At 38.4% G+C, this 23,044-nt stretch overlaps 1 protein-coding gene across 3 annotated transcripts; it reads left to right on the top strand.

The window, feature by feature from the left end:
• Window positions 1-1,230: 1,230 nt before the first annotated feature.
• On the top strand, window positions 1,231-21,881 carry copz2 (COPI coat complex subunit zeta 2). Of its 3 annotated transcripts, XM_044330504.1 has the most exons (10): window positions 1,231-1,333; window positions 8,088-8,156; window positions 9,576-9,660; window positions 10,435-10,526; window positions 11,733-11,788; window positions 13,323-13,400; window positions 13,687-13,738; window positions 16,409-16,447; window positions 18,352-18,384; window positions 20,533-21,881. In XM_044330504.1, exons 1-10 carry the CDS (start codon window positions 1,316-1,318, stop codon window positions 20,578-20,580), a joined length of 570 nt encoding a protein of 189 aa, XP_044186439.1. In that variant the 5' UTR covers window positions 1,231-1,315; the 3' UTR covers window positions 20,581-21,881. The 3 variants fall into 3 exon arrangements, with proteins under 3 accessions (XP_044186439.1, XP_044186438.1, XP_044186437.1); XM_044330503.1 differs by lacking the exon at window positions 18,352-18,384 and having other exon boundaries at window positions 1,251-1,333; XM_044330502.1 differs by lacking the exons at window positions 16,409-16,447; window positions 18,352-18,384; window positions 20,533-21,881 and adding an exon at window positions 13,975-14,081 and having other exon boundaries at window positions 1,251-1,333.
• Window positions 21,882-23,044: the final 1,163 nt, after the last annotated feature.

Here is a 23,044-nt window from a genome sequence, read left to right on the forward strand (position 1 = left end):
TCTTTTTGCCTTACCTCAACCTGAACCCAGCCTTGGCCCAATGCACACTAGTTATCTTTGCAATGTCTTGCATAACCAAAAAGTGCCAGCCATAGAGGCAGCACTATGGGAAAAGAATGAATGTGAATGTGAACATGAATGTTCGATTTCTGATTACTGAATACTATTACTTATTACTCAGTGATAAGTAGTAGTGCATACTCAATATATGTTGGGCAACACAGACCTGCTTCCTGCCAAAAACAAGCTGTGAGAGGAGGCAAATAATATGGCACTACTAGTATTTTGTATGAGGAATTTGTCATTTCTACCCTCAAAGTAATGATTCTTTCATATAGTTCATGCCACCAAATCCTCTGTATGCATCTTACAGGCTGCTGAGAGTACTGGAACCTTTTGTATTTCAGTTCAAGCATTTCCTTAAACCTAAACAAAACTCAAAATCTTGTTAGAGGTGCTCTCCTTCCCTAGACAGTCTTTGCACAATACTGAACATATCTTTTATATGAAGGATAAGGCTGCCTTATTTTCACCAAAATATATAATGTGTTAGCTCTTAATACTGTCTTACTTCCCTTCCCTCTCTGGGACCCTCAGGCCCAAGCCCAATGTCTCCTATTGAAGATGTAGATAACAAATATACAGTTTCTTTTAAAAAATAAAAACATAAAAAAAGCTCAGTACAAGCTGGGCATTGTAGTTCTTAGCAAACATCCCTCAAACAAGAAAAAATAGTGCATTTGTTAGGGACTATTTTCAGTTGTGGATTAATACATGCTAGTTAGCATTTATGTGGGATTGAACCAAAAATAAACTACAATGCCCCTGTTCACCATAACGAAGGAACATGTCACCCAGTACAACAAGGGGTCTGATTTAGGCCTTTGTGTTTCAATTATAGATTAATGATAAATAGCTACCCAATATCAGGATTTATATTCATGACTTATCCTTAACCCTGTAAACATATAAAATACAGACATATAGGCAATATAATATTGCCTATATGCTGTATGTATAATACTTTACAGTTATCCATAACATTTGTAATCTCAGTAAACTGTAAATGTACAAGCCTCTGAGGAAGCACAGTGACTTGTATTGTGAGAGCTAGAGGCGGAGAAGTGTCGGGAGCGCGCTCTGCTGTGGGCTCTGCGCTCCTGTGGTTCTATCCGGTTGGCTGCTGCGGGAGGGGAGCGCGCCCGGGCGGCTCCGTAAAAAAAAAAAAAAAAAAAAAAGAAGCAGTGAGCTCGGTGTGACAGCTCAGAGCTGTCCACGTCAACACACCGAGCGAGCACGGCGGCAGGCGGCAGCGATGGACTCCACGTCTCTGGTGAGCCTCTCCGCCGTTTTATCGGACTCGGGAAACGCGTTTTGGTTTAGAGGAGCAGGGCTGGTAATGTGCACGGCAGTTTATAGAATTTTTAAAAATGTTTTTATTAGCGTGCGGGACATTTGTTGCATTATGGCAGTTTCTGTGGTGGGCAATACGGGAGAGAAGGGGAGGGAGAGGGGGAGGGAGGGAGGGAGGGGGGGGCTTGCTGCAGATTGTTCATAAATCAGTAACAGGTTTTATTTATTCTTTAATGCTTATACTGTCTGTGAGTTTGACTCTTGACAGCGGGCGTCATGTTGTGCGATTGTGGACGCGCAGGCCTGACCTGACAGTGTTTCACATGCAGCCAGACAGCGCGTTCAAAAGACACACTTTTTTCATTCTGTGCGTGTAAAAATAGTACAGATGGTCTGTTCTGGTTACAGTGCGAGCAACTTATTAGGGTGTTAAGTTAACTCTATTACAATACACCGGTTGAGCCACAGCTGTTATCCACTTATCCACACAGAGTCCAGTGCAGAGCGCAACAGGACAGTAGCCTACTATAAGCCAAAGCTTCAGTTACTGCATGGATCACCGCTACAAAACCAGTGAAGAGACACAATCCTATCTTTACCACACATTAGGATAAATAGAGGAGTGTGTGGTGTTTGGTTAAAGCACGTCCGGGGTTTTTAAATGTGCGCTTGTGTTCAGCATGTGTGCACAGATCGGTTGACGTGTAGAGCAGAGTAGGTGCCACGTCCACCGTTCTCTCTCGCTCTCTCCTCGTTTGCCTTGCGCACCATTTATTCAGCCTCATTCTCAGTCAGTCAGTCTTTAATCTCCAATTTTCCCGACTTTAAAATGTGTAAGTCATTATGTCAGTTTTAGCTGTTCAAATGTCTTTGTTTCATTTTGTCTTTTTTCACTTTTTCTCAGTGGTGGAAAAGTAACGAAGTACAATTACTCTAGTTGTAGCTTACTTAGTATTTCCATTTGATGCTCCTTCTACTCCACTGTGTTTATCTGACAGCTTTAGTGAGTTACTTCACAAGTAAATAGTTTACATACAAAACCTGTGATAATCTTATAAATGTTAAACTAACCAACAGTAGTTAGTAGCTCCACCTGACCAACTACAACATTAAAATTCTACTTAGACATTACTGCGTCAGTAACAATACCATTGTTTGACACAATAGGACACTATAGGAGTTAACAAGTACTTGCACTGATATAAAGCAGTTAAAATTGATCTTGATCATCTTGACCACCCACAACAATAAAATGTGTACATGTTAATGCATGAATAGTAATAACCCAATTATAGATTATAATTTAATCCCCTAAAAGGAGCCAATCGATATAATGAGTGAAACTTGTCCTGCTTTCCCATCCTGTAACATTAATCAATTTCAAGTAAAAGACCTACATTCAAAATGTTGCTTAAAGCACAACTCAAGCTATTTAGTAATGCACTTCAGTAAAGTTGGGGAGTTTGTTAGAGACAAAAAAAGAATGATCAAAATCTGTGCTGCAGCAGAGGCCAAAATATATCCTGTCCTTAACTCTCTAGTATGGGTCAATCTCCAAAAACCCTGGATCCTACATTTCCCATAATGCAGTTCAGTAGCAGTGGTGGCCTAAAGGTTAGAGAAGGGAGCTGTGACCGGAAGGTCTTTGGTTCAATCTCCAGACCAACAGGATAAATCTGGGTGGGGAAAGTGAAAAAGCAGCGCTTGCCCCTCTCTCATTACCACCACTGAGGTGCCCTTGAGCAAGGCCCTTAACCCCAACTGCTCCAGTGGAGCTGCTCAGTGGATCAGGCTCACCTTCCAGGTGTGTGTGTAACTGTGTGAATGTGATCTGGGTGTTCCTGCAAAAGAGAGACTTCCTCTCAGTGAAACGTCCCTGAATAAATAAAGGTTAACGTCTTGCAATGCAGGCTTTCTGATATTAATTTGTAGTATCCAAGCTGAGATAATCCAAATGACATCATCAGGGGTTATTTTTTCAACTTGACAGTCTGCAGCTTTTGGATCTGTGGTGTTATAAATAGGTTGGTAATCATCATGCAAACAAATACAGCTATCAAAAATAAGTTAACTTCCAGAGAAAAACGCATTTAAAACTGATGGCACTGTTGGGAAAGCATGTGTCTTCCAATTTTGTCTGACAAATGTCAAACAAAGAAAAACTATTAAAGTTATGGCTATAAGTTATAAAATGGATCACCTAATATTCAAGTAGAAATTTAATAAGTAGCATAAGCCAAGTTTCCAAATGTAGTGCAAATTGTAATAGAATTTACACAACATCGGCAAAAGAAAATGTGAATTAAGGCGCGTTTCCATTCACTGCTGTTTTGCGAATACTGAGATAAAGAGTTTGTGGCGCTAATTCTTAAAGTGTAAAAGTGTAAAAACTTTTTAAAATTTCTGGTGTTTCCACTCAGGGTATTTTTATGCGCAAAAATGCTCATAAAAACCATTGGATGGAAATGTAATTTGTGCTAGTGTTTGCCGAAGTTAAGACATCTTGCTACATTTGCTCTGGTAGAATAACTCCCTCTCCCTGTTTTGTGCTGTTAATCTTTTGGTTGTATTTTGTTGCATCAAAGCCTGTGCCAAATTTAGACTTTCAGCTCATTAAGCGTTCTAATGCTGGTTTCTTCAATTGAAAAGTAAGGTTCTCCTCTAGTTTACAGGGGTTTTAAACAATAGAATGACTGTTTGTGGTCTGGTTCTGTTCAGAAAAGCAGATGCCAGTAAAAATTATAGTTTGAAAGTCTTTTTTGCATCATTTAATATTCTTTTATGAAGGTCATTGTTCAAGAAACTGACCTGAAACAGGTCTCAGCCACTGGCAGTTATTCAGTATTGCAGCATCAACTAAATGCATAGAATGTCCTGTTTGCATATCTGGTCCCATAATGTGTTAAAAGTTGAAAAGTAAATCAAAATTGCTGTTAAGACAAATGCCGAGTCCAAATTGTAAGAAGCTACAATCTTTTATGTGTTTTTAGTTAGAGGAAAACTTTCCAGACATCTAAATTGGTCCTCTGGTTTTGTCTGCATCCATGACCTACTTATAAACATGCACACCAGTGAAAATCTTTCATTATGTTCAGACCAAACAGCCAACTTTTGCACTTCAGGCATTTAGCTGTCATCTTGATCCAGAGACTTACTGTACAGTGAGTGCAGCAGTCACACAAGTTTTCCCCTTTAACATTTACATTTGACATTGTAGGCTTAAACTGAGACTAAGGCTGTTGATGGACGGTGTTGATGTTGATGGTGTTACATTTGAATAAAGGATTCTTATTATTGTCATTTTGCAGGGAACAAACAGTGGTCGGCTTTTCATAGACAAGAAAGACTCTGATCTTCTAGAGTTATCCCTAATTTTCTGACATTTGCAATATACTGTTACATTTATATATTAGCCATTAAGCTGTTAAACTAAAGTAAATAATTGAGTGATCAGGTGTTTTTAATCCATCATGTCCTGTAAAGAGCTGTTCCCCTGAGCACAGGGCAGGACCAAGAATCAGCAGCTGTTTGTAACTTCAAACTTAGTCTAGTTATTACATGAGGGTTTCCTATGTGGGGATTTACGCATTACTAAATTAAAACAGGTTGCACCAGACAAACTAGTTCTTACATATTTATACTTACTACACTGCCAGACATACTGACACATAGCTGAATGAAGAAACCGACAAAACTAGCTCTCTAACATGCAAATCATTTAGAGTGAAGAGTAAAACAGACAGTATGGAAGATGAGCAACATGTTTGATCTGACATCTCATCGATAAGAATATGTTAGTAGAGGAGTTATAGTGTGCAGGCCTCACTCTCAAACTGTGACAATGACTGTCAACACTAACCTTAAAGGTGCTTTGTTGAGCAAACAAAAGTTATATTTGTATTAAGTGTCACTCACCAAACCATATCGTGTGTATCCATGAGTCCTGACAAATGGGTTGAATGCTTTTCCTTCCCCGTGAACCACTGGCAAAACCAAGTATTGAGATATGTACGTCGTGCATTGTTTACATCAATGCTTGCTAGTTTGCAGTCTTCTTCACTGCCTTTCTTGGCACGTTATCACTGTCAATTAGCAATTAGCTAACGTGTGAAACCGGTAGCAGATATCTGTATAATGTCGTCTGCATTCCCTCATGTGTGCAGATATGTCCTTGTGCATGTGCACAAAACACAAAACAGGCATCCACTCATAAAATCTTTGCTCCATAGCACTACTGATGGTCAAAAACTGTACAGGGTACCGTTAATTAACCAACGTCATAACAGATTTTAGCAAGATAATGCTAAAATGTTAGAATTAGTAAAGCACCATTAACATACATTTCACATAATAGCACAATATGCCTCAAATTGCAAAAACATTATGCCAATAACTCTGAAACACACATTGTCTGTTGTAAGTTTAATGCATCACTTGGCCCCCTTAAACTGTTACATTTGGAAGTTGTGTTATAGTTTGTGATGATACAGTAACTTCCTGATTACACTTTTGATGTTTTCTAGCAAGTGATTTACAAATCTAACTAGTACTGGATAAAGTTATCCCACAACAAGGTCAATTTTGTATCTGTTCTGGAGCATCAGGTTTCCCAGATGTCATGGACTGTGGATTCTCGTCCATATTGGCTTTAAATTTGAGATTCAAACTTAGTATGTTACTTGCAGCTACAAAGAATTAATGAATGACTTTACACACAAACTTAGTGATGGATTTACAAATAGCTGGTGCAGCCCAATCCAACTCTGTACATCACTGTGTACTGTGGGCCTACCAGCAGTGATGCCAACTATTAATGCAAAATAAATACAACCACATTGACAACTTTGATTATGAAAATTAGGGGTCAGTCAGTCAGTTGGTTGGGATCCTCTGATGCACAGGCAATGCTCCAGTCTCGCAAAAAACAAGTAACCCTTGCTGTGCTGAGAGGATGATGAAGAAGACTGTTGGGCCAGTCAGTGAAAAGAGAAATGATTTTCAGGTTTCAAAGTGGACTGGCTGATATTTTGACCTTTAAATATATTGCACATATCAGGAGGATCAATATTTTTAGCCACCAAGCAGTGTGGCTCTAAGAACTGACCACTTTGGTCCAGACTGAAATATCACCACAAATATTGGATGGATTATCATGAAATATGGTACAGATATTTGAGTTCCACAGAGGATGTCTTTGTTGATCCTGCATTTAGCGCCACCAGCAGCTGAAAGTTTCAGTTTCGCAGTAAAATATCTGAGCAGCTATTAAATGGATTGGCGCAACATTTGGTTCAGACTCTCATGGTTTCTAAAGGATGAATCCCAATAATTTAAGTGATCTCCCAACTTTTGATCTATCACCATCGTCAGGTTAAGCTATACTTTGTGTTAGCATGCTGGTGGATCAATCTATCTATCTTCCTCCTCCTTATCATCTTCATCCTTCCCCTCACTGTAACAATGGCGATACAAGGACAGTGGAAGTTGTTAGTTCCTGGTCTAAGTTCTGTGATACACTCTGACTGTGAATCTATGCTAGTCAGTGCATAACAGAACTTTGTCCCGGATCTGAAACCTCTTCGCAGAGACCAGCGGATGGATGAGTGAGATATGAGATATTTTCCAAGTCATTGTGGCCAATTGCAGATGCCGATACCGATATACGCACACATTTTTTCCACCTGGCTGAGGAGACTATTACACATGCAATCATAGATTGTACTAAGTATGATCAAGAAAGGCAATATATGAAGGAAGAACTTAGGAAGACTGGAGTTCAAGAGCTCTGGTTAAAACTTAAATGAACCTGCTGAGTGGGTGGAGCAGTAGAGTTTTCTTTGAGTTAATTAGACAGACAGGATTAATGTGTGGGATTTAATCTCTGGTCCACATGCAGAAGCAGGGGGTGGCGGTAATGCACATAATAAGCTGGTTGCCAACCGCCGTTATAAACCAAAAAAATGAAGAAGTTTGGGTTTTTTTTTAAACAGAGTGGTACGTCCTGTCAGCTGAGGTGTTTTCTATCTGTGCAGCCGAACACAGCAGCTCCTCCATGGACTGTTTCACCCTGATGGTCCCGATACCTCCTCCACAGGCTCCACTTCACTCAGCTGCCCAACAGACCAGCTGCTTCTTCTAACCTGAATAACAAGCCAGGGTTCGGTGCTCTGGTTGGATCCACATGGAGAGCCAGGGCTCGCTGGGAGGGTAGCTGACTTAAATGGAGCCTGCGGTGGAAGCACAGCCAGGTGGCAGAGGAGAAGGCGATGAATCGGCCTGTCATATTGGCAGAAACGTTCATTTTGGGCCGATGCCGATATTTCATTGTAAAGCCTTTATTGGCTGATACCAATGACGTGCTGATATTATCATGCATCCCTAGAAATTTCTTTGGTCATTTCTTCTGGAAAAGTGTAAAACAAACCTGTGTGACTGACCAGAACTAAAGCACAAACTTTTCAGAGAAATAACTTAACAACCTGTGAATGCATTCTGGGGTCATGTGTAGAAACTGGTTGGACTGGGCATGAGAGGGAATGTAAAGCAGGGTGTTGCTGGAAAAGGAGACTTTATCTGGATGATAAATGTTGATACAACATGTTGACCAGGTGTGGGAGGAATGACTGTGACTGTAGCTGGTATTATGAAGTAGACTTTGCCCGTCCTAGATGTTTTTCTGAGGTGACTCAGCAAAGCTTAAATATTTATGATTTTCTTTCTGTTTTTTGTTGCAGGAACCTTCTCTCTACACAGTGAAAGCTGTTTTCATTCTTGACAATGATGGCAACAGACTTCTGTCAAAGGTAAGTTTAAAGGATTATACCAGTGATTTTTCTTTTTTTTTTTAACCCATTAACAACAAATCTCATATATATCACATGATCCAAAGCATATAAAACACAAGTTTCAATTCATTCACTGTGGAAAAAAGTTAGGTAATCCATCACAAGGAACACATTGTTGTCTTTATTTATTTTGTCAAAGTCACATTTACCCAAAAGTGCATTCCCTTGGCAGACTTCAGTGTTTTTTTTCCCATTGGGTTTATAATTGTAAAACTCATATGACAGGTTTTACATTTCTTCATAGGGGAATATTTCGACATTTTTGGAAATACAGATATTTGCTGTCTTGCTGAGATTTAGATGAGAAGATTTATACCACTCTCATGGTAAATATGAAGCTAATGCCAGCTTAGTTGAGCACAAACACTGGAAACAGCACTTTTCCAACTCTGACACTTTTGTTGTGAGACAGCCGCTTTCAGGCACTGTCTCACGCTGTCCAGACAAATCTCACGCCAAATAAGAAGAAGCCACAAAGCCACTCCTTGATGAAAACTAATGCTGTATAAAGTAGGTTATTTAGGCTTCCTTTGCACACAGAACGACGTCTGAACATCAGGCTTTATTTCACCTTTCAGCACTTTTGTAAATGTTCCATAAACAAATGCAAATTTTTGTGGCTTTTGTTGATAAAGGCGCACACATACAAACCTCTCCGAAATCATAAAACCTTCATGTATATTGATCTTTGTACACACAATTTTGTACTTTCTACAGTTTCACATTACAGATTGAAATGTCCAATAAAATTCAACTTTTAATGGGATTATGGGATTACCTGTTAGATTAATGAGTTTTATAAATAATGTTGTTCATGTCATTGAAGGTAATCCAGGGTTTTGCAGAAACAGATTTTTCTCTGTTTGTTGCCTACAACAGTTTATATGTAGCATTTTTTCCTTTTTTCATTTTTTCTGCACAATACCTAACCCCCTTCCAAAACCTCTAAGGCTCACAAATTATCACATTTAGTTTATTTAATCTAAAACTGAAGCGCAAAAACAACAAATTTGTGCTTTAAAGGGGGTTTTGTGCATGACTATTTTTCGGCCGGGACCGGTTACTTCCTGGAGACTCCGCTAGTTGCCTGGCAACAATTTACAGGTGCTGCAAGTGGATTTTGTTATCATTGGACAGAGCCAGGCTAGCCTTTTTCCCCTTGTTAACAGTCTTTGTGCTAAGCTATGCTAACCAGTTGCTGGGTGTAGATTTATATTTAAAGGACAGATGTGGGATTTCTCATCTAACTCTGAGCCAGAATAACCATATTTCTGAGCTATTCCTTCAACCTAGCATTTTTAGCGCCAAAGCTCATCCACCCCTTCATGTCCATGTTCTCTGACTTAGCTCTATGTCCATCCATCCTGTCTGTTTCAGTACTATGACTCTGAGCTTTACCCCTCCATGAAGGAGCAGAAGAACTTTGAGAGGAACGTTTTCAACAAGACTCACAAAGCAGACAGTAAGCTCCACTCTGTGTGTGTCTGTTCTGGTGTATGCTGCATGTGGCCCTCCCTGTGTATTCTACTGAACACTCACGCTCACACACGTCTCCAATGTCATCTGTTACTTATTCGTCTGTCTAGTAGCCCAACACTTGTCCATGATACCAGCCTGAAGCAGTTTTTACATTATCCTGGTTTCAACTATGGAGCCAAACTATGATAATACAGTGTTAGTGTGAGCCTTGAAAATCTAGAAAATTGTGTTTTCTATTGACTTTTAAACTACTACTACATTACACACTGTCTGCTGCCTTTTGTGGCCCTGCAGAAGTTTCATTTTCAGGGCAGAAGGGTTTTAAGTCGAACAGTTTTACCCAGCTGATACCTGAGTCTCTGCCCCTGGCCTCCTTATCGCCAACCCAGTATATTCCTCCTTTTGTTCTAAACTCCTCCTTCATTCCTCTCTTTCTTCTCTTTCTTCTCCCCTGTCATGCTATATCCCCTCAACTCCCCTCCCATCTCATCATCTCTTTATCCTGCTCTTCCCTTCCTTAATGTATCCTATTGCTCCCTCTGTTTCTCACCCTCTCTTTTCTCCTTCCCTCCCTCCTTCATCATTTTACCATCTCTTTCTTCATCTTTTTCTCTTTTCTCCTCCCGTAGCCTACCTGAATGAACAAAAAAAAGCCTGCTATTCATGCATCTCTGTATTTTTATTGGCTGTTCTATTAAATCTGTTTTCCTGTCCTAGTTTTCATCTTTCACCCATCCCTCTCTCCTTCTCTCTTTAGATGAGATAGCTTTCCTGGAGGGGATGACCATCGTCTATAAGAGCAGTATAGATCTCTTCTTCTATGTGGTGGGAAGTGCTCAGGAGAATGAGGTAGGGTGCATTCAGTTGTCTCTGCCAAAACAATATATTTTTTCTGTTTACAGAAAATAATAAAAGGAAGATTAAAATGATTTGAGACACCCTCTAAAGCTTTGCAGGAAGGTCATATGTCGTGTTCATATCCAGAATAGGACCCCCTAGAGCTGACAGAGATTTGCTCACCAACCCTTTAGCAAGGTTTTAGACTTAAAGGATAAGGCTTATTGTCAACAAATCCCATGAAAAGACCAAAACCAACAATGCATTAGTTCGTCTCTCAATACTTTCTGATTTCCTTACTCAGCCTCAAGCCCATTGGTACTGACGACGTAAATCTTCAGAAAACAGATCACAAATATATAGTTTCTTTTTTAAAAAAGGTCAGTAATTTCCTAACACAGTTGGACACTGTCGTTTTTAGTATTCGTTTTTCAAACAGGAGTAAACACTCCATTTGTAGGGGACTATTTTAGTGGTGGATTAATGCACATTTGGTGAAGCAGGATGGTGCATGTGGGATTGACTCAAAATAAACTACAGTGCCCATGTTCATGGTAATGAAGGAACATTGATGTGTTTCAGATAGTAATGTACCCATTTAAATTGACTTTGTTAAGTGCATTTGAAATAAAGGTGTTTTTAAGGTATTAAGGTTTCAACTTTTCAAATAAATGGGCAAACTGATGTCTCTTTACCATACCAAACTCCTTTGTGTGTCTTCAGAGGTAAATTAATGCTTAATTAAGGGCATTTTCAGGGATTGTTGTTTCATATTGTGAAGGTCTGGAGATATTCTTGTTTTTACCCATCCAAAAAACAACTGCAGGTGGCCTCAGGCAGTCAAAAGGCTGCCTGAGGATTTTGAAGGTGCTGTTATCCCAGTATTTTTTTGGAGAGATTTTCCCCAGACATCTGTGAGCCTGAAGATATTCCTCACTACATGAGATTAGTGGGATTGAAAATGTGACTTTAAGTAGCCTGACACTGATGCTAAATATAGCTAAAAGAGAAATGTGGTAGTGCAAAAACACTACTTAGCAGCGTCAATTGTTAAAAAATTATTAACGCTGCATTGATTTAGGCCACAATAAACATGTGTGATTCTTAGCTTGTTGTAGAGTTTCCAAGTGGCCATAAAAGTCTAATTAATGCAACTTTAAAAACAAGTGTTCTTATCTTAAAATTGTCCTTTTTTCTTTTTCTTCCTTTCCTCTTTAGCTGATGCTGATGTCCGTACTGAACTGCCTGTTTGACTCCCTCAGTCAGATTCTCAGGTACGTATCAAGCCTTAATAAAATTTGAAAGCATAAATGATTGTGGATTAATTAAATGATTATTCATGTTCTAAATGAAAACAATTCTCTGTGGTGTCTGCAGCTTCAGTTATGTTGCAAGATGAAAAAAATTTCAGACTTTTCTCCATCCACATCCATCATTGTGATGTTAGAGCTTTTTTTGTCATGTGGTGATTCACACACTTCTCCAGTCTAACACTGCCATCCTTCCAACAGAGCCTCTCAGGGAGATAATAAGTCCCTGTGCTGAATTTAATGTAAAATTCAACAGAAGTGTGTATTTTTTGACCTGATTCCATTTACAAAATGATATTTGACAAACAAGGGAGCTGAATGATGACAAAATGACACCCAGTCCTCATTTTTAGATATTTATTCAACCAAGATTAGTTTGCAAAGCCGTCTGTGTGTGTTTCAGTCTGTGTGTGTTTGTGTGTGCATGTTGCACACCAGGATCCCTCACTGTTGACTGCAATATTACCAGCCAATCAGCGGCTGATATAGTTGCTATGGGAACCGATGCAGTAGTGATGCAGAGTGTGAGCGATAGAGGCATGAAGAGATTATATTATAATACAGTATGAAAGATTATAGGCTATTCTAAGTTCCATTGTTCAATATGTAAATATCCAGATTTTAGAGTACAGTATAAAATCAATTTTAAACTTGAATAGTAATTGTTCTCTATGCCAGCATAGTGTATTCTTTTCAAATACTACAATACAAATTGTTTTGTCCTGCCAATTAGACCTGGTTCATTTTGATTTAAATATTAATTTGAATTTTAGTTTGAATTTGAATCCAATAGAGATGTGGACAGAGGGCATATTTACACATTTAAACTGCTCAATTCATGCATCCTCACATTATCTGAGCAATAGGTCAAATGACTTTGTGTCATGTGAAAGGGCTCGCTCATAGTGATGAATCCATGGAGAATTATGGCCTGACTCTGCAGTTCCTCTCAGCTCTATGCAATATTTTAGTGTCTTTCAGGTCATTGTTTTGGTTTTATGGTTTGCAGCTTTACTGTTTTTTTATTAAGTCTCACTGTTGTCATCAACCTTGTTGCAATCTGCAGCAGGCAACTGTTTTCAGCAGGAAAGCTCTGTTAAACCCACTGTACACTACCTACCCAGCAACTAGTTGGTGAACATAGCAGAGGTAGTGCAAACCAAAACAGAACTAAAAGCAGAGTGAATATTGGACTTACATTTATCTGGTCACCAGAAACATGACTCCAAATGGATGCTAATGTTGCTCTGTGTCTGTGTTAATAGGCAAATGTTTGCTAATGTGTTAGCATAACAGCTTTATTCTGTAATAAAATGTTAACATTGTGCTTGCAGTGTGTTCTACTGTTCCCAAGTGGCCAAAAAGAGATGAAAGCAGCTTTCAGAGAATATGAAATGGCGATTTTGGAAGAATTACCTTATCTTCAAATGTGCGACGCTATATCCAAAGAGCTATACAGTAACGTGGTCTGTGGCTAATTGTTGTGTTTTTCCTGCAGGAAAAATGTGGAGCGCAGGTGTTTACTAGACAACATGGAAGGAGTTTTCCTTGTTGTGGATGAAATCATTGATGGAGGGTAAGAATGAATGGGGTAAAGATATACTATTAAGAGCCATTTAGAGACCAAGACTAATATATACTAACTTAATTCCAACTCTTTTTACGGCACGTTCAAACAAATCGACTTATGTGTTTTATCCTGTTGGCTGGTAAAATAGTTGCAAAGTCTAAGATATTTTTCTGCTCTGGTAGTCACTTTTGCATATGGACAAAATAGTGAAGCCTGTCTGTGTAATTAAAGTACAGTATGTACAGATTGTGCTGCACTCAGTTCTGATTGGTTGCTTTTGTCCCGTTGCCAGGGTGATCCTGGAGAGTGACCCCCAGCAGGTGTTACAGAAGGTCAACTACAGGGTAAGATGATGGTCAATCATTCACGACTACCAACCATACCAATTTATTTACTGATTTGAATCATTGGAAAATCTAATAGAAAACAAATGTCATATTCTGAAAAAAAAAATGTTTGGCCTGTTCAGAATGATCCATACTGTAGCTTCCCACAGCTTTTCTCATTGGCCCCTTGCCTGCTCTTACCTGCTTTACCTTTCTCTCCTTCTCCCTGTCTCTCTTCTTCTGATTGGTGTCAGCTAATGTCAGAGCCAGCCTATGGCTTCGTCCTGTTTGATTACATCACCGGTAACCTAGAGGGCCAAACAGACAGGAGCCAGCTGCTGTAGACAGACAGACAGACAGAGGGTGAGAGAGAGAGAGTTAAAGAGAGAGATAGTCAAGTGGAAAGAGAGGATGAATGAATGAGAGTGAGACAGACAGGGAGGAGATGAAGGAGGAATGGTCCAGACAGATGAGGTATATGCATGGTGAGAGAGCACGCTGACTAACGGGTTTTAAGGATAAGGCCTGTGATATTTTCTTATTGTCAACAAATCTCACAATACTTTCAAACTTCTCTACCCTGCTGTGACTTTAAAAAAGGCTCAATAATGTCCTAAAACAGCTGGGCACTGTAGTTTTTAACAAACATTACTCAAGCAGGAGGAAACAGTGCATTTGTTGGGGACTATTTTCAGTGGTGGATTAATACACATTTGGTACTCTAGTGAGTATTCCTGCGGCAGGATGGTATGTGTGGGATTGAATCAAAATAAACTACAGCTTGTGTGCTCATGGTAACGAAGGAACATGTCACCCAGTGCAACAGTGTGGCTCATTGATGTGTTTTTAATAGTTTTTGAACAACAATGGAGCTCTAGGTCACACTTTGATTCACACACAGTACTTGTTAGTAGACCAATTCATTGTTGGTTTTGGTCTTTTCATGAGATTTGGTGACAGTAAGAAAAATGTAGAATATCATCAGACTTATCCTTTAAATCTCAGACTCATACCAACATTCACCTGTACCAAACTAACATGATGAAGCACTTTGTTTACTATTAACCCAACAGGAGATCAGAAGGAGGTCAAAGGTCAGAAGTCACAGTCATTCCCATGTTCTTTTAAAGAACCCTCAATGGTTCAGTTTTCCTTTTTGTGTCTTCTTTTTGTATCATCCTGACCTGTGACCTCCCTGTTATTAGAATTACTGCTCTGTTTTTGAAAGTATTTATTTCATTTTTCACATAAACTTATTTATGATTCAACTTGTTCTTTAAAGATCATCAGGATGTTCCTGTTTCACCAGAAGTTGCACAGGAAATGATCAGTACCATGTTTAGTTTGATCTGCAACAGATGGTCAACCAAAAATTCACGACTTGTTATGCTTTAAAAAATCTGTGTGTGTCTACTGGTGAAAGGCATACTGAACTGGTCCTCTGACACTGGCTGATGAGTGACATCAGCTGGCACCAAAAGAGCAGCCAACAGCAGAATAGAACTGAACGCATGCAATGAACACAGCAAATTCAATTTTGAATTTTGAAGTGTACTGCTGGCTTTCAGTGGTGGAAAGTAACTCAGTACTTTAGTTCAACTTTTATGTACTTGCACTATACTGTTAGTATTCCCGTTCAATAGTACTCTATACTTCTACTTAAGTGCATTTCAGAGGCAAATGTTTCACTTTACTCCACAACATCTATTTCACAACCGTAGTTACCAGCATCTCTGCTAATTAAGATTTTACATGCAAAATATATGATGAGATTACAAAATGTGGTAGATTGTTACACAACCCAGCAGTATATAAAGTAGTTCAAAACAGCTCCACTTAATAGTAGAATACTCCTTATACATGAGTGCATTAGTAATAATCCAATAACATGATTTATACGATAATGCAACACTCACAGGGGTCAATGAGCACCTTTACTCTTGATACTTTATGTACATTTTACTGCTAATACTTGTACTAGTACTTTGACTTCAGTAAGAGTATGAAAGCAGGACATTTGCCTATAATGGAGTATTTTTTACACTGTTGTGCTGCTAGTTTTACTTGAGTAAAGGATCTGAATACTTCTTCCACCACTGCTAGATTTAGGTGACCACCGTAGCTGGAGCAGCAAAGTATCTGACATGGCTTAAAGTCAGTCTGCAAATGACACAAATGACAAAAGACAATTTTACTGCAGAAATTAAAAAAAAAACATACAGTGAACAGGTGAATGTACTGCTTTGGCATGCAGTATACTCATCGTTTCTATCTGACAGTGCTGCAAGGGCAAACACTCTCTTATTAACACCATGCTCCATTACTGAGCTGGTGATAATGTGATTTTGTTCCAAAACTGTGCCAGAAGGACTGACAGACAGAAATATCACCAACTGGCCGAGTAATCACTGAGGCATTAATCCTTTAAATATACTGAGTATGTATGTGATGTTTTGGAATGAAACTCTCTGTTGTGGAAAAATTCTAATATGAGTTGGGATTGGCCAAGCTGCTAACCAACATGCTTTAAATGTCACTGATCTACAGTATGTAATGCTAATGGAGTTTGCTGCAGTGCTCTGCTTCCATGTTATGTGTGTGTGTGTGTGTGTGTGTGTGTGCATCAATTGTTTTGCATGACTTTTGCATCTTTCTCTCAGGAATTAATGTTTTTTTTTTCTTTTACAGGCGGATGAAAACCCACTAACTGAACAAAGCGTGGCCCAGGTAACACACACACACACACGCACAGAGATGCACACACATGCATACAAATAGAGACCAACACATACACACATATAGTAATTGCACTTATACACACATACAGAGACACACATATGGTATTGTGGATAGTCATACTTTATGCACCAAGGAAGCACAATATTTTGTCCTTTAACTTCCTGTCTATGCCATAAATGGGAACATGTCGTGTTGTGTTAATTGAATTCCGCTGCTTGTGACCACTTCCGGTGGACATTTATTATATATTAATATATATATTAATATTTACCCAGTGTTTAGGATTTCTATAAAAAAAGAGAATGAGACTTTCCTCAATGGCAATCTGACAAACATCAGCTACTAATTAGTTCCGTTCTTCTGTACAATGCCAGATCAGGTAATCATTTGTTATACTGTTAAAAGTCATGATTCAGAAATCAAGAATGAGCTGTGTTTGGGGCACCCCTGTGGTTTGGGGGTTTGGAGGCCAACATGAGCCAAAATGTCCCCAGTTCAAGTCCAGCTGGGGACCTTTGTTGCATCTTTCTCTTCTTTGTTTCCTGGCTCTGCTGGCGCAGTCAAATAAAGGCATAAAATGCCCCCACAAATTATATATATAAAAAAAGAATTAGCTGTGTGAATCAACAATTAGCTGACTGTGGAGCTGATTTATTTTAAATTTCCTCTGTCAGTATAAAGGTCGAATTGCCATCTGTGCTGTAATCAGCCAGATAAACCACAGCATTTAACATGTAGTTTCAGAGGGAGCATTAACAAAGCAAATAATGTTGATATGTTAATAACATGCATGCATTTATGCGCAGTCTGATATGTTAAGCATCAGTGCTTCACAGTAGAAACAACTAGCTATAACGCAAAGTAAGCTAGTTGAAAATAATGTCTAAGGTAACGGCCATTTTAATCACGTATCAATGGTAGACGTAGAATTGTATCTACGAGGAAGCTATATGAACCGATCAAACCTGAGATCATTACCTTGTGTCTTTATACTAAATTGCTGTTGCCGTCGTTGTGGACTGGAAGTTAAGAGACAAACACAGAAATGAAACGAACAAAATGGCCCCATAAGGTCAACAGATATGACAGACTTTTCATGCAAACACACGCACATAAACTCACATACACACTTAGATGTTGTTACTGTATGTACATACACATTCATACAGACAAACTGGTAGATCCACACATAAATCCTGCAGCAGGCACACACATGTGTACCTAATTTCTATACTGTTATTCATATGTAAACCTTACAGCTGCTTCTCTCTGCTACCATTAGCCTATAGTATAAACTCCCACACACCCTGATAAGAAGCACACAGACTTCATGGCAGACAAGCTCACTGTTTTCTGACAGAGTGATTAGTAGCAGTTTGACATCTGTCAGCTACATATATTCAGCAGGCTGTATGCTAACACTTTAGCTCACCATGCATGTTAAGTGGAAGGTAGCAGCTAGCTTGGCTTCATCTCCAAAGTACCATACAGCACTAACAGGCTCGACTGTGAACAAATGAACTGAAGAGTTGGAAAATTCTTGAGATGTAAAATTGCTTTGCTGATCAGAGACCTCCTCTGCCATAAAGTCAGTGTATTATTTTACTGTAATATCATTCCATCACCACAATCAAACTGCTCCTGTACATTGCATGCTTGAATTATTGCATATTGAAAGCTTTACTGATATTCTTCTTCTGTAGCTTGTGTGATGTCTCACGGCTTGCGTGCAGGAGTGAATATGTGCATGGACATGTTTCTGTGTTGCTTATAGAGGAGTGTGTGTGTATGTGTATGTGTGTGTGTGTGTGTGTGTGTGTGTGTCTTTGTGTTTCTGTGTGTTTATGCACATGCTCTAAGCTTCTCTTTATCTGCTGCTTTAACCCTGACAGCACATAACAGAGAAACTGGCTCTGACCACTAACGTAAGTCTTTACTAACTTCACAACAGCCCTACACTGCCGTACAAAGCTTATACTACTGTCATATTACACACCACATTATATAGTCAACACTGACTGTCAAAAGATTTTGAAGTATTTAGAGATCAGGGAAACTGATTTTGAATTGTCTCTTCCATACCTACATGTAGGTGTACATGTGATGTACTGAAAACATTAAATAACAGCTAAAAATAACAAGTTTATTCTGACTTTTCTCACTAAAGTCCAGACAACAGGATAGTATAAGCGTTATGATTGATGCAAATAAAATCTGTGGTGTAGGTTGCTGTGGCAACACACAAACATGGCACACAGTGCACTCATAACAGGAATCCCACAGTGACAAACTGTTTGTATGACTGTGATAACAAACAGACAGCTGTGACAGTAAAACATATGTAGGTAACAAATATATATTGCTGCCATTTGACATTTTTGACCCCTAGTTGTGCTATGGAGCAATGCTTTTACAAGTGGCTCCCTGTTTGGTTTGTATTGTGCACCTGAGGCCATGGCACTGCAGGGAGGTGTGTTGATCATTGGTGGAGGAAGTATTCAGATCCCTCACTAAAGTAAATGCAGTAACACTGCAATATAAAAACAGCCTACTCCATAAGTCCTTCAGTGAAAATGTCACCATATTAAAAGTATGTATTACTAGAAAAATATACTTAAAGTATCAAAAGTAAAAGTACTCATAATGGAGAAAAGACTTTGAGGTACAGATGAGAGCATTGCTCTGTATGATCATGACTGCAACCCTGCAGTGAATATTACCTGAGCTCCATGTGCCCCCTGCTGTCAAAATGCAGAACGACAACCTCACTGTTGAAGTCTTGATTTAACTTGTGTCGATCATGAAAAGACTGAAAGGAGAGATGATCACCTCGGCCTCTTTGATAGCGTATTCCCCCCCTCATGTCCCCTGTGTAAACTATTTTTATCAGCCATTTACTAGCCCACATACATACAGGGAAACTAACTAACTAAACTAATTCAACTAACTTTTCCATAACTGACTTTTTTACACACACACACACACACACACACACAAGAAAAATTACATTACATTACATTTTTTAAAATCAACCGTAAAAGTTTAAAAGACACTCTCATAATCATTAAATTGTGTGAAATATAATTAATATATATTTATAATTCAAACAGCTGTGAGATTGAATGCTGCTGATAATTACAGCTATATTAAACATGAACCACACTGATTGCAAGCTTTTACTTATAATGTTATTTCCTGTCAATATTTCACAGAAATATGTTGAAAAATGTTTTAACATGTTATAAAACTTGTAGAAAGTATTTGCCAAGTTGTCCAGCTAACACTGAATTCACCCTACATACTCTCTCCTCTAGTTTATTTAATGAATTAGACAATTGCATCAGTGATTAAAGCATTCTGTCATTGGAAATTGGCTGTATTTTGATAGTAATAAATTACAGATCAAGTAGTATATGTTTTCTGTGTCTGTAATGAAACAACAGGTGGTAAATATTTCAGTTCTTATCCCTGTTGTGCTCCAATATGAAGGCATGAAACCCCACATGGTCGCTCAGTTGCCTGAAAATATGCTCAGTCTGACATCTAGTGGTTGAACTGTGATACTCCAACACTAATCAAGTCATACAGAAAAGACTCCAAACATATATTTTTGTCATCAGCATGGACACCATAAAAAAAAACAAGCAAACAAAAACACTTTTGTCTCTCACTTGAGCTCAGCATGAAATTGCTTAAAACCAAGGACCAGGTCTTTAATAGTTAACTATAAATAATCTCATAGATGACATGCACACTTTATGACTCATACTGTATATTGCTTTATATCCTATAGAGGCCCATTTAGTCCTATTGTATATAATGCAGTTTATGAGCTACATAAAATAATGGATTAAAGCCTGTGCTGAAGTGTCACTCCCATTATATCTACAACTCAGCCAACACATTAAGGTCAATCAGTTTTCATATGATTATAAGGTAACCCACAATCAATGGTTCAATCACATGCATTTTCATTAGGAATTGCTTCACTAGAATATACTTTATATATATTTTATTTAATCAGGCTACATTATCTCACATATATATTTTTGTTCTTTCTTTGTGTTTTCCAGGTTCTGCAGTCGGCCAAGGAGCAGATCAAATGGTCCATATTGAAATGACTCCAGACAAATTTAGGATTCTTAAGAATGTTCTAGAGAACATTTCTAGTCCCAAAGCTATTTTTTATAGTAACAGACTAAAGGGAAGATCGTTACGCGGCTGCTGCCCTGTAGGCTGCAATTAACAAGTCAGTCATAGGATTTTGTTTCTCTGTGCGATGGTATTTTGTTACATTGTGTGTGACATGTAATTAATTTATGTGGTTTGAGAGTGATGTTAGGACACACTCATGTAGCAATGTCATTTAACAGGCCAGCTGACACCAGACACTAATGAAAAGTGGAGGCTCAGATAGTTTTATGGTCCAGCTGTGCTTCAGCATAACAGTTTGAAACTAATCAATAAGAATATTGGAAGAGTGAGTAGCGATCAGTTTCTGTTACTTTTATTTTGGTGGAGCTGGATCTTCCACCCTCATTCACTCAGACCTGAAGTGGCTATATGTGTTGCATATTAGTTAAATGCATTTTACACAATTTTATACACAGAGAATTGTTTTCCCCCAAAATATTTCATCTGCTAATAGTTTTGGAACAATCTTGTTGCAAAAATTGAGAACTCAACAATGCTGCATGCTGTAAAATGTTCCTATTCGTTAGTCAGTGTAGAAGTGTGTTATCTTCAGTGGACTGTGTCAGCATGCACAGAACTTATCATGTCACATTGTGTGGACATTCTGAAAAGTAAGAGTTGACACAACACTACTGCAGCAAATATCTGCAAATCCAAGCTGAAAGTTGAAACAAATTGGCTGTACAAATGTTACAAAATGAGAAAATGAAGTTATGATTGGAACAATGTCATTTAAAAACACACACGCTCTGACATCACTTGTGCACTGAAATGCTCAGTTGAATACATTTTGGGTTGTGCCAGTTGGCTCCTTAAACAACACTGCTTGTAAAGCTTATTTAAAGACTGTAAAGGAATAGTGATGCTTTATGACACTAAACAAATGTTAGCAGTATGTGTGTCACAGAAGAGGCAATATGTTACTTTTGCACTGTATGGAATTCCCTCATGAAGGTAAATTGATATCTGTACATCTTTACAATGAAAGGGAAACATGATTTTGTGGCCGGGGTTATAAAATAATGTCTATTTTATTGGTATAATGAGAGTAAAAGATGTTAATAGATATTAAATAAATATTTTCATAGTTGAAAAACAGAAATAAGCCAAAGACAAACTTGATTATTTTGTTAACATTTGGATGTTGAAGCTAACATTTTTGTCTGATTTGGGGCATTTTGTCTGTGCGCCATTTGTGAGACTGATAATAAAACTGTCCTGGTTCAAACAGTCTTCTTGTTCCTTAATACCTTTGTGTTTAATTTGCAATTTATTCCTGCCGGAAATCCTTGTTTTTTCCTTTTAAAAAGATGAAAAACAGTAATTGTGTCAGATGTATAATTCATTTGCCCACGTGCGTCTTTTGTCCAATCAGAATTCAACATCTACGACCTCAATGAATATTAATGAGCTCCATAAAGACGAACCCAGCCAATGGGCGTGATCAGGGATGTAATTGGTTGGAACCAGGCGACGTCAGGAGACACATGTGTGTACTCCCTCAGCCAATGGTTCGTTCTGGTTTTATTTCCCAGTAATGTGATTGGTTAGTTGCCTCATCCTCCTACAACTGATCCCCAAACAACCCGAAATACATAAAATCACATTAAAAATGAAGATTATTTGAAAGTTGACTTATTTGACTTATGTCAGCAAAGGAAAGAACAGAGGATTCATTTATTCATCATCAAAACCTTCAAATCATTCTAATATGCATTACTACTACAATTGTTATTACATTTTAATAACATATTTTATATTATTTACATTAAAACATATTTGCTATCAATTATTTTGACAAATTATGAGGAAACGTAAATATGATTTAATCACTGTGTTAAAAAATTAGAAATAGGCCTAAATAATCATTTTCTAACGAATTGGGCTCTCGTGATTTTACTTTTCATTGTTTTAAAAAGGATTTTTGACATTTCCATTATGTTTTCATTATGTTTTAAGAGTAAAATAATAATGACAATAATAATACCACAGATTTTCTATCTTCCTCCAGGTTTTTACCAGACGAGGTGCTTTACCTGCTTTACCTCTACAGTGAGGGGATCTGTTATGCTTTGGGGGGCATTTTGCTGGCATGGTTTGGGTCCACTTGTCCCCTTAGAGGGAAGAGTCACTGCAAATCAATACAAAGTTGTTCTGAGTCATTACCTTTATCCTATGATGAAACATTTCTATCCTGATGGGAGTGGTCTCTTCCAGGATGACAATGCCCCAATTCACAGGGCACAAAGGGTCACTGAATGGTTTGATGAGTATGAAAATGATGTGAATCATGTGCTATGGTCTTCACAGTTACCATATCTCAACCCAGTTGAACACCTACGGGAGGTTTTGGACTGACGTGTAAGACAGCCCTCTCTACCAGCATCATCA

The sequence above is a fragment of the Thunnus albacares genome, chromosome 17 (genome assembly GCF_914725855.1).
Source record: "Thunnus albacares chromosome 17, fThuAlb1.1, whole genome shotgun sequence".
Taxonomy (NCBI): Eukaryota; Metazoa; Chordata; class Actinopteri; order Scombriformes; family Scombridae; genus Thunnus; species Thunnus albacares.